At 39.3% G+C, this 22,663-nt stretch overlaps 1 protein-coding gene across 11 annotated transcripts in view; it reads right to left on the bottom strand.

Annotated features, from left to right (window-relative positions):
* CADPS2 (calcium dependent secretion activator 2) overlaps window positions 1–22,663 on the bottom strand; it is a 580,156-nt gene that overhangs the window by 56,098 nt on the left and 501,395 nt on the right. For 4 of the 11 annotated variants that reach the window (XM_059885593.1, NM_001102055.1, XM_059885591.1 and 1 more), the window contains 4 exon segments: window positions 16,924–17,065; window positions 12,838–12,993; window positions 11,153–11,300; window positions 3,488–3,562 (listed from right to left, as the gene is read on the bottom strand). In XM_059885593.1, the coding sequence (XP_059741576.1) occupies window positions 3,488–3,562; window positions 11,153–11,300; window positions 12,838–12,993; window positions 16,924–17,065 (521 nt within the window). 11 annotated transcript variants of the gene reach the window in all.

Genomic DNA, 22,663 nt, shown 5'->3' on the forward strand with positions numbered 1-22,663 from the left:
AAGTAGTTTATATAGCCATCTAGGTGCAGGGTCATCAGAGCAGTGGTTCTCAAAGTCTGACTCAGGAACCCCTACATCAAAATCACCATGATGAGTGGTTAAACATGCACAATCCTGTCCTTCTTCCAAAACTTCTGGAAAGCAGGACTTGGGCATCTGCATTTTAAAAAGCTCTCAGGCAATTTTTTTGGCATGCTAGCATTTAAGGATTGTATAACAGAATTGTAATAATTCATCTTTGCTTAATGATACAAAATTTACTATTTACTGTCATGCAAATGACAAATGACAAGTGCAAATAGCATTTTTAAATAAGATGGTTGCCCAAACTACCAAATGAATTTATTTTATACTTTTAAACTAAAGATTATTTAGAAGTGCTATTTGACTATAGGAGAAAGGATCCATAGAGAATAACTACAATCTAGAACTGATTTCTAATATCATATTAATAGCTAGTTTCAATAGACTATTTAAAATGAATTAAAATGAAAATTTCAATTCCTCAGTTGCACTAGCCATGTCTCAAGTGCTCCACACCCACATGTTACCATACTGGATGGTGCGGGATAAACATTTGTATCATCACAGACAGTTCTAGAGGATGGTGCTGACCTCTGGAACACCATTTCCTGACTCAAATACACTGGATTTGTGATTATCTAAATGCATTTCATATAGAAAAATTTAGGTTTCTTACTTTGCCAGAAACAAATGCAGAGATGATGTGCAGCCCTGTCTGCCTTCTCTGCACCCTCTCCTCCCCAAACCAAAACTAACTGCAGTCTTTTTGCCTTGTTACCTATTTAAACCTTTATGAACTGCATGTGAGTGAGTGCATGCTCAGTCATGCCTGACTCTTTGTGACCCCATGGGCTGCAGCCTGCCAAGCTCCTCTGTCCATGAGACTCTCCAGGCAAGAATACTGGAGTGGGTTGCCATTTCCTCTTCCAGGGGATCTTCCTGACCCAGGGATTGAACCCATGTTTCCTGCACTGGCAGGCAGATTCTTTACCACTGCGCCACCTGGCAAGCCCTATGAACTGCATGAAAAAAAGTAAAGTGAAAATGTTAGTCACTCAGTCGTGTCTGACTCTTTACAACCCTGTGGACTATAGCCTGCCAGGCTCCTTTGTCTATGGATTTCTCCAGTCAAGAATACTGGAGTGGGTAGACCTTTCCTTCCCCAGGGGATCTGGCAGATTCTTTATCTTCTGAGCCACCAGGGAAGCCCTTGCACTTCCAGTAGCTCCTTTTATGTATCATTCTCACGAAAGACAACTTCCACAGAAGAACGGTGCTGACAGTGAGGCTCCATTTGGATAAAATTTCCCTGGATGGCTCACGGACAATGAAGGCGCTCTGTTAACTATGTCCCTTTGGCGGGCTGGTAGTACACTGCTGCTAAAAGCGACGGGCTGGCTAGACTCCTGGGAGGGCAGGAACCTCCTGGTTCTTCCTCTAGGAGCTTCATTCTCCTGCGGTTCACCTCCTCCCCCACCTGCCAGAGGTTTTCCTATTAACCCTTCTCCGTTGCCCTTGTTGGTGAGTGTTGTCAGTGTGGGTGTTCATTTCTGGGGTGGAAGCCACCAGAGCAAGAACAAATGGGAGGTGATGTTATTCCAAAATCATTTTTCTTTGTGACTTTTTTCCACCTGAAGACCTGCTACCAGAGAATTTGGAAAACCACACAAAATAAATTCTAAGAAATCCTCCATACCCTCAAATTAACTATAATCCCACCACCCAGATAAAAGCTCTGTTGACATTCTCAGGTTTATCTATCTTTTCTGTATGTGATAACACTTCAGATCATAGCTTCCACTTCTAAATATTCAGCTTTTTTCCCATTTAACACTATATTATGAAACTTTAATATTATAGTCTTTGAAAGCAAACTTTCTTAATACAGACGTCCTATAATTTACCACTGATCGCATGTTAGAGATTAAAGTTGATGCCAGTTTTTAATTAGAAATAATGTGACAACTATTAATGTATATAAATTTTGTGCATCTCTCTGGGTAGTAAGAAAAAAATACAAAAAGGATTTTAGGTGAATGGGTGTCAGTGTACTCGATAGAGTTCTAAACTATCTTCTAGAAAGTTTGTAGCCATTTACACCTTCATATACAGAAAATGTGAGTGTACCATTTGACCTTTTCTAAAATCGAGCGATAGCTTAAAAACATCTGTGCTAATTTCTAGAAGAAAATATTATGTAAATTGTAGTTTTTTGGTATTGCTTAAATTCATGAGGCTTAACATTTTTCATGCTTATTGGGCATCTCTAGCTTTTCTTTTCTAAGCAGCATGAACTTGGGGACTTTCCCAGTGATCCAGTGGTCAAGAGTTTGTCTTCCAATGCAGGAAGTGTGAATTTGATCCCTGGTTGGGGAACTAAGAACCCACATAGTTTGTGGCTAAAAAACCAAAACGTAGAACAGAAGCAATCTTGTAGCAAATTCAATAAAGACCTTGAAAAAATAAACAGCATGTCCTGTGTCTGTTTACTGAATTGAAGGTGGGTTTTCCTTTGTATTTTTTTATTCTTTCGCATTCTGTATATACTTCTAATTGTTTTATGAAGTCTAATCTGGGGTTCTTCAGTCAAGTATCTGTTCTTATGAAAGTGCCCCTCAGGGACCCATCTGTCCTCTTTCCTCACTCTTTCAGCTCCCCAGGCTTTCAGGCTGTCCATCTCTTTTCCTATCAGCCCCTGAATTCAAATGTCACCTATGGCAGTCTGTTCCACCTTAGTGCTGGTGCTAGTCGCTCAGTCGTGTCCGACTCTTTGCGACCCTATAGATTGTAGCCCACCAGGCTCCTCTGTCCATGAGGATTTTCCAGGCAAGAATATTGGAGTGGGTTGCCATTCACTTATCTACGGGATCTTCCTGACCCAGGGTTTGAACCCAGGTCTCCTGCATTGCAGGCAGATTTTTAACATCTGAGCCACCAGAGAAGCCCTTAGTGGAATTTTAAATGGAACACTCACTGATGCTTCATCACTACTTATACAACTCAAGGTCATAGCTTTTGTCAAAGATATCTGAAGGAAGTCGTGGGAGGCCTCTGAGTGGAGAACCTCAGACATCACCCTGTCAGCCTTCTTTGTCCACCTGTGAGACTGGTTCTGGAGTCCCAGTGCTGCCAACACAACCAACAAGCTAATTCCAAGAACTGATGCCCACTCAACTCATCCCTAGAGACAAACAGTAAGGGAACGTGAGTGTGAAAGCGTAAGGGGTTACTGGACAAGAGAGTTATTTCTAGAAGGACAACTGAAAAAAAAGCCAAAATTAATCATAAACAAAACCCCAAAAGGTACTGACAAAGAGCGTTCATAATTTGATCCTAATTTTTCTTAGAATATGAACTTTTTCACATCTACCTTAAAGTTATTATTTCTCAATCAGGTATTTCAAAACCTAAGACACACATTTCTAAAAATTCACAGTTGAAAATTATATAAAGAATACCTTACCTTTGAAACTAGGAGTGAAATGATTTCTTTTACAGTGTTGTCAATCAAATCATCTATTTTGGAATGGTACTGCTGCTAGATATTAAAAGACAAAGATGCATTAGCTGAAGTGGACACAAAACTTATTTATGTCATTAGGCATAAATGCTTTAAAGCTACTAGTTATGACATATCAGATTTACACAAAATGACCATTTTGCACCTTAGAAGAACAAAACCTTGAAAATGATCCACCAATCAACACTTTTTACATTGTGGGGTTTGAAAATTTTCCCATGTGCTCTGTTGAGTTAAGCAGCTAATGGGGTTATTATACAGATGAATTGAGTTCTTATTCTTATTCAGACAGAGGAATGTGAAGGATACTTTTTGTCTTCTCCTCTATAATTAAGGTGGCCGAGTATTTTTCTAAAGGGTTGGTTTAGCCGGGGAAGCAAAAAGACTGGAAAAAGATTTAATTAATACAGCATTTCATGTCTGACAACTCTCATTCATAAGTTATTTTAAATGTGCTCTAGAAATAAAATGAGCTCCCAATTGTTCTCGCTGAAAGGACCTTTTTGTCAGCATGGGGAGCCGCAGTTTATACAATTCTTACAATATGCTCAAGCAAGGGCAAAATTAAAATTTCATCAACAAAGGTGATAGATGGTAACAAATTAATAGGCCATAAAAGGTACAATGAAACAGCACTCACTCCCCATAGTTTTTTTTTTACTGCTTCCTCATGAAAATGATGCCTTTAAGTAAATGCAAAAAAAAAAAAAAAGATGTATTTAAAATAAACCTGAAAGACTCTTTATTTTTTGCCTTCTTTAGAGACTACTAGAGAGTTCTCTTCTTAAATTAGCAGGAGCTTTGGCTTTGGCGGCGTGTGAAGGCACATTCATTGAAACAGTAATTCTTCCTTTAGAAGCATTTATCTGACGGCTGATTGTCCGCAATAGCCACTTCACGAAAATGTGACTTGTAAAGACTAACCCTATCTTGATGGTTCAAGGCTTCTTGGAACAGCTAACATAATGCATGGAGTAAAAGTACTCAGGTCAGGATAAACATTAGACCAACTTAACAGCTGCTGGTTGAATGGTTTCCAAAGATGTGAGTTTTTGAAAGCTATTTTTCCTTCTGAAAACATGTCTCAAAGTTTCCACACAGAACAAAACATCAACTTAGGTCTGTTCTGGAACACACAGGAATGAGGTCCCCCCCCACAGGCTTTCAAAGTGACAAGCCATCATCTACCTGCATAAATAATGAAGAAAGGAGGCAGAATTTTGGAGCACGGGAATTGTTTTCTTTTCCTGCTTGTGTGTGTGTGTATGCCTGTGTGTATATGTGTGTGTTGAGAAGAGGTCTTAAATTAAGCACACATATATAACAGGGAACTTTATAGGCATGTATTTTTCACTCAGGGAAAGAAACTACTAAGTGTCTGTCTCCCCAAATTTGTACTCCCCAAAAGACAAACAGAATGGAAGCCTAGAGGGTGGATTCCTACTGCTGTAGTTTTTTTTTTTTTTTTTGCTTTCAGAACAGCTTGAAGAGAAGGAAAAGGAAAAACAAGACAACAAAACAAAGAAAAGCAAGGTAGAAGAGAAAGAGCTTGAAAAACCTGGCCTAAAACCCTGGCTGGTAGTTGAGATGACCAAGGAGACCCCAGAGATATAGGTACAAAAACATCACTTCCCTCTCCCCACTAACCCCTCCTCCTAACTGAAACTGTTCCACTGACCAGGCAGTGGAGGAGCCTGTGCAAATGAGCCCTGCACGGCTCCCTCTCCAGGCACTCTCTTTTCATATCCTTCTCTCTCCAGATTTGTGCCTGTGTAGCAGGAGGAAATAAAAATAGCAGATTGAGGCTTCTCTTTGGGGTAGAAGAGGAAAGGGATACAGGAGACGGGTTTCAAGCTACTCTCCTTCCTCTACATGGAAAGTGCTAGAAAACATTCAGTCACCTGAAGCTGCAAAGTTTCATCTTCTTGCGCATGCCTTATCCTCAATGTTTATCTCTCTTTGCCATAACTTTCACTTTTAACTTTCATTTTTCACATTATTTAAAAAAAATAATGAAATGGCATCAGAAAGCTATTGGATATAGAACAGCAGAGCTTCTACACATTTGAATTTTGGGTTGCACTGATTTTTGGCAATTTCTTAAAATCAAGAGATGAGCCACTAAAGAGGTCATTTATATCCTTTTTATTGAAAGGCAGGGAAAAGCAGGCTCTAGGAGCCATCCAATTCTCTTATAATGCACACTTTTAGACTGCTGTTTTCTTTAATGTTTAATCCAGCCAAAAGCAGAGGGAGGGAAAGAGAGCAAGTTAAAAAGGAAGAAACAGGGTGGGAGGGAGGCTCAAGAGGAAGGGTACATGTGTATACTTCTAGCTGATTTGCATCGCTGTACAGCAAAAACTAACATAATACTGTAAGCTTTTGTAATAAATTATAATCAATTGTAATCAATTACACTCTGATTTAAAAAGTATATAATTTAAAAAGAGGGGAAAAAAGTATACATTTTAAATGTGTTACCGGGTGGAGGGGGCAAACCTAAATAGTATAATGATTGCTAGGTTGTTTTTTTTTTTATATGAGATTTTGGTGGTGCTAATAGTAAAGAACCTGTCCGCTGATTCAGGAGACACAAGAGAAATGGGTTCAATCCCTGGGTTGGGAAAATCCCCTGGAGTAGGAAATGGGAATTCACTCCAATATTCTTGCCTGGAAAATTCCATGGACAGAAGAGGCTGGCAGGCTACAGTCAATGGGGCTGCAAAGAGTCGGCCATGACTGAGTGACTGAGCAGTAGTTTGCTACTGTCAATGTATCTGATCAGCTCTGACTTCACTGATACTAAATCTGAAAGCAGCTGGGAACTTCCAGAGTCTGCTCTAGCTGTACAGGCAGCAGATGTGGTCTAGGAGTACTCTGAGTGGAAATGTGGAGGTAGCTTCAGAATTCACATTTTACATACATACTCTGCAAAGAAAATAACCCAGAAATGCCACATATAGGTAACAGAAAATTAGCTAGAAAAAAGTTATTCATTAGGGGATCCAGATAGTTTCCAAAGACAAATGTAAACACACAAAGAGATCAAAACAGTTATGAACAGAATTTATCTGGAAACATGGACATTTCCTAAGCTAAAGTTGATAGGTTTTCATTTAGATTAGCAGACCAAATTTTTGTTCAAAACCTGACAAGTTTTTGTCTGCAACAATAAAAGCTTATAAAATTTCTATCAGAATATTTCAAGTTGGATCAATGATTCTACAAACTGGTACTTTCCAGATCATTCTTAGATGAATTCTTTCCACAACTGACCTCAAAACTGTCTGTGCCCTGCTTCTCCATTAGGTGACTCTGCACTTGGATTAAGATGAACTTTGATGGTGACTGCAGCCCTAAAAGAAGCTTGCTCCTTGGAAGAAAAACTATGACCAACGTAGACAGCATATTAAGAAGCAGAGACATTACTTTGCCGACAAAGGTCCGTCTAGTCAAGGCTATGGTTTTTCTAGTAGTCATGGATGGATGTGAGAGTTGGACTATAAAGAAAGCTGAATGTTGAAGAACTGATGTTTTTGAACTGATGTTTTGTGGTGTTGGAGAAGACTTTTGAGAGTCCTTTGGACTGCAAGATCAAACCAGTCAATCCTAAATTAAATCAGTTCTGAATATTCATTGGAAGGACTGATCCTGAAGCTCCAATACTTTGGCCATCTGATGTGAAGAACTGACTCATTGGAAAAGACCCGGATGCTGGGAAAGACTGAAGGTGGGCAGAGAAGGGGACGGCAGAGGATGAGATAGTTGGATGGCATCACCAACTAGATGGACATGAGTCTGAGTAAGCTCCGTGATAGAAAGTTGGTGATAGACTGGGAAGCCTAGTGTGCTGCAGTCCATGGGGTTGCAAAGAGTCGGACATGACTGAGTGACTGGACTGACTGAGGAATTTTTACTTCATGGAGCCCAGGGAATTCAGATCAGGCATGGGTCTGAAGTCCTGGCCCCTTTACACATGGGTAAATATCCTCATCTCACCTGACTGTTCTCATGCAGACACATAAGAAATGAAGACTAGCCAAATGCCAGTGCAATCCAGTATTCTTAAAAATTTTGGTCCTTCTGCTGGGATGATTTTAAAGGTATTGGATTGTTAGATCTGGAAATGGAAGTATTTTACTGCAATTGTAAACAAATTCCACATATGTAGGGGTCCCTGAGTTGCTCCATTAATGTGTTTTCACTTTCAGTGGATGGACCATGAGATACAGTGGGTCTGAGAGCATATGACTGCTGAAGGCCCATGCAGTCGTCTGCTCTTTTGCAGGGATGGATAACAAGGATTTCTAAGCACTGGTGGTTTTCGGATCTCCACATCTGTCCCTGAGGGCCTGGCCTGAGATTGCTGACTCATTACACACAGCTGTCACAAGAGCAGATCATTCGATCACTAATTACTCCATTAAATGCTGTTCCGGGCTGTGGCTGAGAGTGTCTGCATCATCGTATGCCATGTAAGAAAACAGAATCATAATTCAGGAGTCCAGAAGGGGCTTTACTGTGGGTAAGGAGTTGGTAAGCTTTTGTCCCAGCAATGATGATATGATAAATTTACTAGAGATTGTACAGAGGTAATTCCCTTAAATCTAGAAAAAAATAAAATCTGCTAGGTTTACCTACATAGTATACTATATATCTTTATGAGTTTCCAAATTGTGTAATAGTCTAGTTTTTTCAATAACTTTAATTTGTTGCTTGCTATACAATGGGGTCCTATGCATGGGCTCACCTATGCATGTAATGTATTCATCACTTTGTAATCATCCCCAAACTTGTCTTAAACACATACAGAGAGGAAAAGCCGGTGCAATTACATGTATATATTTCCTGGAGATTAAAAGCAAAGTATAAAATACTTCTTGAGCACGGAAACTCTTGTTTACCACTTTTCAGGGTTGCTAATGGGTTTTACACCTGCCCATTTTGAAGTATATTAATTGTGTGAAAGTTGTGGGGAACTAATTGTCTCTGGTGAGAAGGTACAGGTGCAGACATAATGAACAACAGCAGATTACTCTTCAAAATCATCCACCTATTAATGTAAAGAATCATTTGACAATGCAACAATGTTTTGTCATTTGTGTGGGCGCCTGTTTTTCTTTCAGAGTACTGGAGTGAGTTGTTTCTTACAGGGGAGGATTTTTTTTAAATGGGGATAAGATTTTTAAAGCAGTGACAAAAAATCAGTCTGCTCATTCAACAAACATTTACTATGTATCTATTGTGTGTCAGGTACTGCAGTGTATGTGAAAACAAGAACAAATGGATAAATCCAGTATTAATGGAAGAGGCAAGAGGATTCCATAAACCTGATGAGAAATGGATGTGTGTATAAAGAGACAGACAATGTTCTCAAGCAGACAATAAAAGGTTTACATCTGGCTATAGAAAACCAAGAAGGTGGTTATGAGCCATTGATAGCCAAGCCAGCTGCCTACTCATTCAGATAATTAGATAATAAATCACGTTTCAAGAGATCAGAGAATGATAAAACTGAATACTCCATAACACGTATCAGCTCCTTACTTTGTCTGTAAGGTTGTATGCTGTGGTATTAGAAATACACTTTTCCCCCCGAATTGCTCAAAGAATGAAATACGTGGATATGTGAACAAATTATGGCCAAATAGCTAATGTCTGTCTCTTGGTTAAATAAGCACGACATTCAAAATAGTGGATCTTCTTATCCTCTTGTGTAGTATTGTGTGTGTGTGCTCAGCTGTGTCCGACTCATGGACTGTACCCAGGCTCCTCTGTCCATGGAATTTCCCAGGAAAGAATACTGGAGCAGGTTGCCATTTCATCCTTCAGGGGATCTTCCCAATCCAGAGACTGAACACATGACTCTTGCATTTCCTGCACTGGCAGGCGGATTCTTTACCACTCATCACCTGGGAAACCTCTTATCCTCTTAGTGGTTACCTAAGCCCTTCTGCTTGGATTAGAGTTGTTAGCCCAGTGAAGAGCTGGTTCTGAGTTTGACTCCCACGTGTCAACTCTAAGAGTTGTAAGATTTAACATATCTGTAGAGCACAGAGGCATTTGACTTATTAAAAAATATTTATTTAATCTAGTCAATCCTGTAAGGTATAAAGGGTTTTCAAACGATGTTCCTCCAAGGTTCTGGGTGGTACCTCAAGAAAACCTGTGTGCGGAAGGGGTACGGCTTCTGACACAGGTGGGCTGCCGTCTATGGGGTCGCACAGAGTCGGACACGACTGAAGCAACTTAGCAGCAGCAGCAGCAGCCCTTCCCTGAATCTGATGATGGTGCTATCCCAGACCATGAGTAGGAGGAAAGGCTGTTATCACAGTGGGCATATCCTTCACTGAAATTCACAACTGGGTTCTTCTGTATGGAATGACCTTAAGAGTGGCCTCCTGGTTCTCAAATTTACAGGCTACCATGTACATATGCTATATGTCATCTATAGCCTCTAACTCTAAATTCTTTTAATATTATTAGTGAAAGTATACACTACATATATATACATCTTAAAAATGTTAACAATCACTCTGCTTCTGAATTCATTTAGAATTTAAAGAAGGGTGAATTCACTTGGTTTTAAATAATTTTATCTTAAAAAATTATAAAGTAGTCTGTTGATTCTGCAGCTCAACAGGGAGGAAACATTTCCTTTGACATTATTTAAGGTGAAAGTATTTACATGTGTTTTAATGCATCTTTGGGTATTGCTATGAAGTATTATATACATACACACCAACCAAAAACCTGAAAATGGAATTATATTATTTTAATTTGAAAAGATGAACATAAAAAAGGTATACTTACAAGAATAATAATTCAAATGAAAATGTGTGTGTGTGTGTTTTTTAAATGAAACTTACCCACTGACTATCAAACTGGATCATGCCATGAGGGAAAATAAAACACGATGAAGGAGAACATAAGGAAAAAATAAAGAAATGATGAAAAAGTAATTACAATGGGCAAAGATGCAACAAAATATTAACTTAAAGAGGTAATCTAAGAAAAAGAGATCCGTTTTACCCAATCACCACTCTCAACAAAAATAAAATCACGGGGTAAAATAAACTCTATTTCTGAATACAGAACCAAACAAAATAGAAATCAAATTGAAACAATGGGGTATTCGTTGAAAAAAAGCAAAGACCAATTTTCCAGTATATTTCTATTTGATCTTTTTTTTTAAAAAGGAAACTTTTGTGTAAATAAAATATTTCATGGGCTATTTTCTGTGGCTTGTTTTTTGGATGCAAACTGGATACTCTATATTTGTATAAACAAAGCAAGTAGCTTTCTAGCTTTCTCATTTGCTTGTGAAAAGCAAGGTTTATGTAAATACACAATACCTAAGCCATTAAAAGGTATATCTGAAATTCAATGGCCACTTGTAAAATTTGGGGCAGTCTTTGTATTAAAAAGAAGAAACTGATAAGAGCAAAGGATAAATGGGCATTCCATTATTATAATACAGGAAAGATCAAACACTTGTATGGGGAATTAGGTCTATTTCATCTAGTCAAGTAAGAAACTTCTGGAAACAGCATGTCCCTCTCTGCAAGGGCACCCTACATTACCACATGCAACATTCAATCCACTTACCTCCTGTCCTCCATCCAGGGCACAGAGCTTAGTGCTTTGCTTTTTGGCATCAACTAGCACATTAAACATCGTACACATAGAAGCTGGGATGCGCAAGTCAGTGGTTTTGCTTGCCTTTTGCAGCTTGAGTTCGAATGCGGTTCTTGTTCTATTCATTAAAACATGAATTCAGAGTAAGAAATCTGACATGTCCCCCCTGATCTGTAAAAGTGAAATCAATACTACAAGATGCTAATTTAAAACAGGCAAATACGGAGTGTGGCTGCCTGGGAGCTGGGAGGTGGGATGCTCTTCTTTTTAGGTGTCATGTATGAAAGATCAGACTGTGATACTACTTGGATACTCACTCAGACAGGTAAGTGAAACCGTGAAGTTTTTCCATTCAAAGTACACACTAGATGTCTGCGTGAGTATCCAAGTAGTGTATTAAAGCAGAACAAATCCTCTGTGTGAGGGTTTACCAAATTAAGGACATGTTTGGGAAACACTAAAACACATAATTAATGTGCAACACAGAATATATAATTCTTTTATATCACTTAGTTTCTCTTTCAAACACCTGAAGTTGCATTTAGGTTTTTTTTTTAAAGAAACTGCATAATAGATGATTTGGAAATGGTTTTGCTAAAATGTCCAAAGAATATTCATAGATTTGATACAATAGAATCACAGATGCCAAACCTGATATTTTTTAAACATTAAATAATCTAATTCATGGCTTTGCTTTACAAAGCCATTAAACATTATTTTAAAGAGAGAATTTTCCTTGCTTTGAAGATTTCAGTATTATCCAGTTGCTCCAACCAGAATTTGTTATTTCAATATGCTGCCTGCATTGCTCTTGTATATCTCATGAACAAAGTCAATGGGGAAAATCATGCTAATTAGGATGAAATGCTGATTTTGTAAAAATATTAAATACAATGAAAGCACATGTGGAAGAATTCAAAGCTTCATAACTTATTTCTGGTTAAGTTCTGAAGAATGTAAGTGGACACTTGGAACTCATTTGATGTGGATAGAGAATACCAGAAAACAGAACAATTGATGGCAATGATCATCATTGAAGTTTGCCACGCCATTTCACAGCGCGTGAACACGGTACATAATTCATAAAGTACTTAACAGATCTCTTCCATGTGTCTCAGGTAGCACTGCCTTGGGGATTTAAAGTACAGCATTCCCAGAGATAACAATAAGCACAACAGGATTAATATGGGTATGGGTACTATGGCTGAGAGCAATGATTTATTGTTTAGTCATTAAGTTGTGTCCAACTCCTTGTGACTCCATGGACTGTAGCCCACCAGGTTCCTCTGTTCATGGGATTTTCCAGACAAGAATACTGGAGTGAGTTGCATGCCCTCCTCCAGGGGATCTTCCCAACCCAGGGATGGAACCCGCTTCTCTGATGTCTCCTGCATTAGCAGGTGGGTTCTTTACCACCAGAGCCACCTGGGAAGCCCCACGGGCAATGTTAGGAGACCTGAAAAAAAGTAGTGGGCCAATTGCACCAAGCACATTCATCCTCAGAGTTTAGGTCGAAGTACGTAACGTCCTTTAAATTTTGGAAAAGCTATACATATTGAAACCTTTCTTGTGATAGCTATGTAAAAGGTACTTGGTGAAATGTGGTATTTTGGGTGCTTGGCAGAGTAAGCAGCAACTTGAAAATATATGTCTACCTTTTGACACAGGCTTCTATCATGTCACTGGCCATTAGTTTAAGTCTTTGCTCTAAGTGATGGGCAAATTCTTGTTCTGGCCAGTGAAGATCAAAGACAAACATTTGCAGTGCATCAAGTTTCCAAAAAAGGTCTTCTGATGTTGCTGAGCCATTGCTAGAAGAAAAAGGAAGAAGGAACATTGTGAACTTCCACTATTATCTACATGGATCACCCATACATTATTATTATTTTTTTTTCTGTATCAATTGTTGTCAGTGAAAAAATGCTACATAAAACTTCTAATGATCAATATTTTCTTTGCTCAGCCTCCTAATTTTCCCTTTTTACTTCTTCTTAATGCATGAGGCAAGGCAAGGAGAACAAAATAGAAATACAGCAGTAAAGTTTCATACAAAGGGGTCAAATAATAGGTAATGATCTTTACTAAATAAAAAAATAAAATTATATATATAGGAACAGACAAATGTTCTTTACCAACCTCTAGGATAAACATAAAATACATACTTTCTCCTAGAAATTCAAAGAAGTATGTTTTATGCAAGAAAATCCATATGATGGCAACTATGAGCTTTACTCAACTAATGCACGTATGCTTCTGTCATCATGATGGCTTCTGTTTGTCTTCACGTATGTTGCCTTCAGGGTTTTAAATTTCTCAGTTACAGGTAAAGGTGAAACAGGTACCAGGAAGGAAATAATAAAGTGGGTAGGGAAGCAAATCTTGCCTCTATTTTGAAATGCTTTGGGCCTTTTCTCGCTCATAATTAAACCTTACTTACTACAAGGTATGGTCTAACAGAGAAAAGATATGCAAGGTGCTCTCAAGTTGGAGCAACATCATATATTTCAGGTCCTTCCATCTATCTAACCAAGAAGCCAAGGTCTGCTATGCCTTCACCACTATGGTAAAGGTTACTCTGCTGCTGCTGCTGCTAAGTCGCCTCAGTCGTGTCCGACTCTATGCGACCCCATAGACAGCAGCCCACCAGGCTCCCCCTTCCCTGGGATTCTCCAGGCAAGAACACTGGAGTGGGTTGCCATTTCCTTCTCCAATGCATGAAAGTGAAAAGTGAAAGTGAAGTTGCTCAGTCGTGTCCAACTCTTAGCGACCCCATGGACTGCAGCCTACCGGGCTCCTCCATCCATGGGATTTTCCAGGCAAGAGCACTGGAGTGGGGTGCCATTGCCTTCTCCAAAGGTTACTCTAGGGACCATGTTTTCACACCATGCAAGGAGGTAATTTGTGTCAGAGTATATAATATTTGGGCCAATGATAGTATTATTTACTTTCCCATTAACCTAGTATACAGCCTAAGAGGAAAAGAGATGATTTGAAAATAACAGTCCTATGTATACTGCAACTTAATTATAAAAGAGAACAATAGAAAAAGAAACAAAAACTGCTGTATGATTCATTTCTGCTTAGCTTTCCAACATTTAACATATACTAACCTGAAATTTATATTTCAGGTGTGTAAAAGAAAAATTTTAAGATAAACTAATTTATCACAAAGGCACAGTGGAAAATTTTTATAAAGAAAAATTCTTTTAAATAACCACATTGTTTAGCTAAACATATCTTAATTAGTCAGCTTAAAAACAATCACCTCCTGCTCTGGCTAATTAAAGGCTTATTTCTATGCCCTTGCTCCCCCACAGCCTCAGCATCTCAGCTCCATCACCAATCTACTCTGCTCTCATCCTCCCATTCTGCCAGTAATTCCTCATGATCTCCTCGTCTAGCCAAGATGTCCTCAGAGTTAAATTCTCAAGGGAGCAATCACAGCAAAGCAGTGAACATTACTCACAGCACTTTCTTCACTTACTGTCTCCAAACCTTAATATTCAGTGCCCCAAAAGTATCATTAAACAAAAGAACCAGAGAACCAGACTGACACTGCTATAAAAAAGTTTGAGAAAACACTATATTTAATTCATTTTGCCACTTATATAATAAAAATAAGTGAAAAAGATCATGAAGCAAAATCCTCTGATACACTTACAGTGTGCAGTTTGGTAGATTAGAAGAACTATGTTTTAAGAGTAATTGGATGTAATTGGCAAAGAAGCAAATTTATTTCTTATAATTTTTCAACAAAACAACAGCAACAAAACCCACCATTAAGATAAAACCCCAAATAGTAAAGGTATAATTCTAATAAAAATTGACTTTCTCATTATATGTGACAAACAAACCTTTATAGAGAATATGGATATATGTTTTTTGTTCTTTGATCCTGTTACAGAATGATTCTAAATGATACATATGCTCAATTGGAAATGTAATTAAGGTAACAAGTGTTTGTTACAATTAAATAGATGAAAAATGTAAATAGGTTTTCTCTCAAGCTGGCATGTATAACCTGCAATTTATTCATAACTTTTTCATTTTAAAATAACTTCTGATTAGTAACCTATCCCTAAAAGTATTAATCGCAGGTTAAAGAATCCAAATGTGAAAAATGGAGTGTGAGATAATTTCCTGAAAATGCCAGCAGTAACTTACCTTACTGGCATTCACTCCTAGAGCTAAAAAAGCCAGAATTCTATAGACAGGGAGAGATTTAGAGGAGCATCTATGAAGATGATTTATACACATGTGGGTTCAAAGCCTGTCATTTGCTGACTGTGAGTTCTGCCTTTTAACTTCTTGGTGACTTAGTTTCCTGTTGGGGAAAGTGATATTTACCTCACAGGGTTGTCACAAGGCTTAACCAAGGTAAAGAATTTGGCCTTCTATCTCACTTAATGGTAGCTAATTTTCTTCTTTGAATTATTATTTTTTCTAGCTGACTTCATGTGAGATCTTGTGCAAAGCATGGGGTATTACTGAGTTCATTTCACTTCTGTGAGGCTCAAACTTTTGGAAACCATTCAGTTATGGGTAATAATGATGATTGGTGATAATGTAATAATAATTATGCTAATAACAATCATAACGTAGATTGTAGTTATATAGTAGTTATCATTTATGGAGACCCTAGGCTGTGCCAGGCTCTTTTCACAGTGTTTTTTTTTTTTAATCCTCCCAAAACATCTTTAAATTAGATGTCATAACCATTTTAGAGTTGAGGAAACTGAGGTTAATGAAGACTTAATGATGAATAAGCTAAGCTAATGATGCATAAGGATCTAAAAGTAAGGCTGATCGATTTCAAAGCCCACGTCCTTTTCACTTTAATGACTCTCATTTACCAAATCTGCAATAGGGAGGCTGGTGACAATCTGGAGTTAATAAATATGGCTTGTAATGATATAAAGATTATTTAAAAATAACAAGATGCAACAAATGGTACATGAAAGGACAAAAGAAGACTCGCTGGTGCTGAGAAACAAGGGACAAACCCTTATCTGCAACCTGCATGATTGTTTCTTTAAAGGTGAGACTAACATAAAAGCAGGAAAAGATTGTGTTCTTAAAACTGTTCTTACAAAGGTTTTTCTACATAGACAAGATAAATCACACAACTGGAGGCAACAAAGGATCCTGGACATACACAGCGCTAACCACACTGCTTGCCTGAATATGGAACACTCCGGTTATACCACTTACACTAGAGGCACAACCTAGGGCGCAAAATGACCCTGCCCCACAGATCATATATGAACATCAAAGCTGGGAGTACTTTTTTTTTTTAAAAGAAAATCTATATTATGTATCATCGATATGCTAAGCTTAGCTCAATAGCTTCAAAAACTCAAACAAATAAAACCAAAACACAGTATTCCTCAACCAATGAAGATAAATGCCATGCAATCTAAACACATTTGCACAGAACACAGCCCAGGCCATGCACCAGCTAACACACCACCAGGAAAGAAGTGAGGGATACACACGTGGACTCATATAAAGAAGCCATCCACGAAGGAGTAGAAAAGCTAGGAATCTGTGGAAGGTTAAGAGGCAGACTTGGAAGTTTTGGAAGAGCTACATTGGGAAGACTGTTGGCGATATTCCTGTAAAGAAACAGACAACGTGGGAAGGGACCACCATGAGCAATAACTACAGATGGCCATGTGGAAAGTCATAAGGGCAGGACAGAAGAGACAGGGGCTCTGTGGACACTATTGCAAGATACCTACTTGACAGGCTGCCATGTCTCTTGCTCAAAACCTCTGTGAATTGACTGAGCGATGGAGGACTCCATGAGATCCACGTAGCGGACAACCAACGGCACAAAGATTTCTTGCAAGTGTTTATGAAATTTTCCATTACATAAAAGTGCTGAAATAGTCAAGCAGAAACAGAGTTTGTCAGAGGGCTTATAGCAGGCATCTGGAAAATACGGATGAAAAACTTTTCTGGAAAGAGTATCACACAGAACCAATAAAATACAGAGAATAACGGGCTTTGTTCCTCATACGGGATATCATGCAATGAAAACTAACCAAGAAGTATAGTCACCATCTCCATATGCTCTAAAAACCATAAATGTATCTCTATAAAACCTTCCTGGCAGGTGGTATGGTTTTATTTTCTAAAAGGATTAGCTCACGAGGCATTTGGCCACTTGTTGGAGAGTCAAACGAACTGTGGAGTGCCCTAAAGATCTTAACACATGTAAATACGGCAATTAACCAGCGTTCTAATCCTCATGGGCTTCCCAGGTGGCTCTAGTGGTAAAGAACACACCTGCCAATCCAAGAAACATAAGAGATGGGGATTAGATCCCTGAGTCAGGAAGATCCAGGAGGGCATGGCAATCCACTTCAGTATTCTTGCCTGCGAATACTGGGAAAGTCCCTGTAGCTCAGATGGTAAAGAATCTGCCTGAAATGCAGGAGACCTAGGTTTGATCCCTTAGTCAGGAAGATCCCCTGGAGAAGGAAATGGCAACACACTCCAGTATTCTTGCCTGGGGAATTCCGTGGATTGAGGAGCCTGGTGGGCTACAGTCCATGGGGTCGCAAAGTCAGACACAACTGAGCAACTAACACACATTCTTGCCTGGAGAGTCCCACGGACAGAAGACTCTGGCGGGCGAGAGTCTACGAGGTGGCAGGAGTCAGACACAACTGAAAAGATTTAGCATGTATACATAATCCCTGTGGTATGCTGTGTATCACAGAACTGCTGCTGCTGCTGCTGCTAAGTCACTTTAGTCGTGTCAGACTCTGTGCGACCCCATAGACGGCAGCCCACCAGGCTCCCCTGTCCCTGGGATTCTCCAGGCAAGAACACTGGAGTGGGTTGCCATTTCCTTCTCCAATGCATGAAAGTGAAAAGCGAAAGTGAAGCCGCTCAGTCCTGTCTGACTCTTAGCGACCCCATGGACTGCAGCCTACCAGGCTCCTCCGTCCATGGGATTTTCCAGGCAAGTGTATTGGAGTGGGGTGCCATCGCCTTCTCCAATCACAGAACTAAACCTATTCAATTAAGCCTGCTTGCTTCTAAGAGATATACTAGTTTAACTCACCAGGAGGGTGACTGTGGCCTTGGGAATGTCTATTCCACTTTATGAACTTTTTAGTTATTTGTGAAATTTTTCTTAATCACTCACTTCTCCATGTGTGTAAGTAAAAAGAGTCAGCATATCCCATGCATTTTTTAGTTGTCCATTAGTCTTTAGTGAATTGTGATGAAGTAATAGAATAAACATCCTACCTAATGCCATTGCAGGAGTCTAAGAATCAATACTACTAGGACAGGACTGCTGGACAAGATGCACTTTACCTCCACTAAGAGATGGCTGCTTTCTACGCACAGGTCATAACTGTTTTAGAATAGTCAGTGCTGTGGATGGAATGTCCATGTCCAAAATTCGTATGTTGAAATCCTAACTCCCATTCCCCAATGGCTCAGCATGTAAAATATCCACCCACAAAGCAGGAGACACAGAACACAGGTTCAATCCCTGGCTCTGGCAAATCCCCTGGAGAAGGAGATGGCAACCCACTCCAGTAGTCTTGCCTGGAAAATCCCATGGACAGAGCAGCGCAGTGGGCTACAATCCTTGGGGTTGCAAAGAGTTGGACAGAACTGAGTGACTGAGGACAGTAAGCACATTAATATGATGGTATTAGGAGACGGGGTCTTTGGGAAGTGATTAGGTTGAGGGCAGAGCCCTCAACAATTGGATCAGGGCCCTTCTTAGAGACCCTAGAGACAATCCCTCGACCCTTTCACCGTTTAAAGTTACAGTGAGAAGATGGTTGGTGGTGAGCCAGGAAATCTAGCCCTCCCTAGACACTGAATCTGCTGGTGCTTTGATGTCAGACTTCCCAGCCTCCAGAACTGTAAGGAAGAAATTTCTGTGACTTATAAGCCACCCAGTGTGAGGTATTCTGTTGTGGTAACTGGAACTAACACAGTGTGTGCCCAAGTTGCACCATGAATGAAGAGAAATTCTGTAGGAAAATACTTTCTGTAGGAAAGTAATGCTAAGCAACTGTCAACAAAGAATTTGTCATTTTTTAGATGATAGTACATATTTCTCAAGGGGACATCCTAAACTCAGTTGTGATTACTTTAAATAATCTTCAAAGTGAAAATGTATTCATTTAAAAAAATACTCTTTGGTTAGCAAAGGTATTTCTTAAGAGATGGTATTTTAACTAAGCCTAAAAAGCGGAGAGTGAACTGCACTGAACTGATGCTAAGTGAAATAAGTCAGACAGAGAAAGACAAATAGAATATAATATCATTACATGTGGAATCTTAAAAATGTACTTATCTAGTAGATAAAAAATACACAGACTCACAGATATAGAGGACAAAATAGTAGTTACCAGTAGGAAGGGGAAGAGGACTAAGAGGCGTGTGCATGCTAAGTCGCTTCAGTCGTGTCTGATTCTTTGCGACCCCATGGACTGCAGCCCACCAGGCTCCTCTGTCCGTGGGATTCTCCAGGCAAGAATACTGGAGTGGGGTGCCATGTGCTACTCCAGGGAAGAGGTATAAACAACCAGGTATAAAATAAGCTCCGGGGGAACAGAGACACTGACGCAGAGAACAGACTTGTGGACACAGTGTGGGAAGAGGAGGGCGGGATGAACTGAGAGAGCGCGGCGTACATACACATTTATACATACATATTTCAGTGTATAAAACACACAGCTAGCAGGAGCTGTTGTTTAGCAAGGGGAGATCTGTGATGACCTACAGGGGTAGGATGGGGGGTTGGCAGGGAGGCTTAGGAGGGAAAGGACATGTGTACACTTATGGCTGTTTCTTGCTGTTGTACGGTAGAAAACAACACAACATTGTAAAACAATTACCCTCCAATAGAAAATAAAAGAGTATGCTCCAGTGATACCTTGCAAAACACAGGAAATATAGCCCATGTTTCACAGTAAAGATAAACGGAGTGTAACATTTAAAAATTGTTAATCACTGCATGGTACACCTATGTATGTGTGTGCAGGTTCAGTCACTCAGTCATGTCTGACTCTGTGACCCCATGGACCACAGCCTGCCAGGCTCCTCTGTCCATGGAATTTTTTCCAAGCAAGAATACTGGAGTGGGTTGCCATTTTCTACTCCAGGGGATCTTCCTGACCCAGGGATCAAACCTGTGTGTCTTGTGTCTCCTGCACTGGCAGCGCATTCTTTACCGCTAGCACCACCTGGGAAACCCTGTACATCTGTAATATATAAGATTTTATATCCACTATATTTCAATAAATAAAAGTGAACTAACACTGTGAAAATATTCAGTGTGCTTATAATACACATTGAAAGGACAATTTCATGGACAATTTTACATGGCTGTACAGATAGACTGTGTGCCTAAACCTTCATTTATATGGCCTCTGAATAAAAAGTATAAAGAACCTTAGGCTTTGCATCTTGATGAAAGTGAAAGCCGCTCAGTCATGTCCGACTCTTTCCCACTCCATGGACTATACAGTCTATGGAATTCTCTAGGTCAGAATATTGGAGTGGGCAGCCTTTCCCTTCTCCAGGGGATCTTCCCAAGCCAGGGATCTAACCCAGGTCTCCCACATTGCAGGTGGATTCTTTAGCAGCTGAGACACAAGGAAGGCCCAAGAATATTGGAGTGGGTAGCCGATTGCTTCTTCAGCAGTTGCATCCTGATAGGTACTATTAAATAGCATCATTATTTTGAACTATACGAAAGCCAAAATACTGACTAATGTTAACAAATCATTTCCCCTGCAAATGAGCAGTCTACCTCATCAGTTCAAATGCTACTTTACTACACATTTAGAGATTAGGTAAGTTGGCTATTCAGCCATACTTAGTTTGTTAAGATGAAAACGCACATAAGGAAAATCATGCTCAGTTACTATTAAATGTTACAATGATTCTAAGATTAAGTAGCAGTTGTCTCAAATGTATTTCTGGCAAGAGCGCTCTCTTATGAAACAAATTTCACATCTACAAATGAGCACTTTACCTAATTAATTCAAATGCTACTTTATTGTACATTTAGAGATTAGATATGTTGGCTATTAAGTCATGCTTAGTTTGTTAAAATGAAGCACATAAGGAGAATCACACACGATTATTATGTTATTACATGTTATAATGATTCTAAGATTAAGTAGCAGTTGACTCAGATTATTTCTAGTAAGAGCTCTCTCTCTTTTTTTTTTTTTTTGATATACTTGATAAGCACTGGATTCATTATCTTGTTAAACAAGCCTGTTTCTCTTCTCTTATTTTGAACCCAGGAATAAAAACAGATCATCCACCTGATCAATATACTGGCAACCTGGAAGTTGTACCAGAGGGCTTTCCTTCAGTTCTAACATCCAATTAGGAGTGAGAACCTGCATATTTTATATCCTTACTATCTTTCTAGCACATCTCTTCCTTCTGTTCATCAACACTGCTGTTGTCCTAGGTCCAACCCTCTCATCTCCCGTCTTGGCTAATGCAATAATTTTCTAACTGGTCTTAGGCACCTAATTTTCCTTCTGCCCATTCATCTTCTTAAAATCTCAAGCAGAGGAGTGTGCTAAAATATGAAACAAAGAATGTATCTCTTAAAGATTATAATTTTTAAATGGATCCTCAAGACAAACTTCAAAAGCCTTAGCATGAAATGAAAGCCATCTATGAGGTATCTTAATATGACCTCTCCGGCTCATTTTGGTTACCTGACTCCCTTTACTTCCTGTGGTCCAGCCATAATGATTCTGATGGTTTAGTTTAAGTAGACACTTTCCAGTCTAAGTCTCTCTTGAAATGCTTCATTCTGTTGTCCTTTTGCCAAATTACTGGTTTCCTCTGTTTATTCTTCACCCTGCACAGGCTTCTACTGTGGTCCATGCTATACTTCTGTACTTGATGACGTTATCTCTTTCTTCCTATAAGGGTGCAAGGTCCATGAAGAAGGGACCGTGTCTGTACTCTTAGTACTCAACAAAATCCCTGTCTCAGAGCAAGTGTTCAAATCTTTGTTGAATGAATGACTTGAATACTCTAAAGATTACTATATAGTTACTACATTATTATTCTGTATAAGAATGTATCAAGGCCTGTGTATCTTTTCATGTTTTATATAAAATATACAGTACTAAATACTTTTATAAGAAATCCTATTTTTAGACCAGTATGTTCAATATTAGACTGCTAAGGATTCTACTGGATATTCATTGTTGTTTAGTCACTAAGTTGTGTTTAACTCTTTGTGACCCCATAGACTGTAGCCTGGGCTTCCGCTGGTGGCTCAGTAGTAAAGAATTCATGGGCAATACGGCAGCCAGAGGAGACACAGGTTTGACCCCTGGGTTGGGAAGATCCTCTAGGAGGGCATGGCAACCCACTCCAGTATCCTTACCTGGAGAATCTCATGAACAGAGGAGCTTGGCGGGCGACAGTCCACACGGTCACAAAGAGTAGGATGTGACTGAA

The sequence above is a fragment of the Bos taurus genome, chromosome 4 (assembly GCF_002263795.3).
Source record: "Bos taurus isolate L1 Dominette 01449 registration number 42190680 breed Hereford chromosome 4, ARS-UCD2.0, whole genome shotgun sequence".
Taxonomy (NCBI): Eukaryota; Metazoa; Chordata; class Mammalia; order Artiodactyla; family Bovidae; genus Bos; species Bos taurus.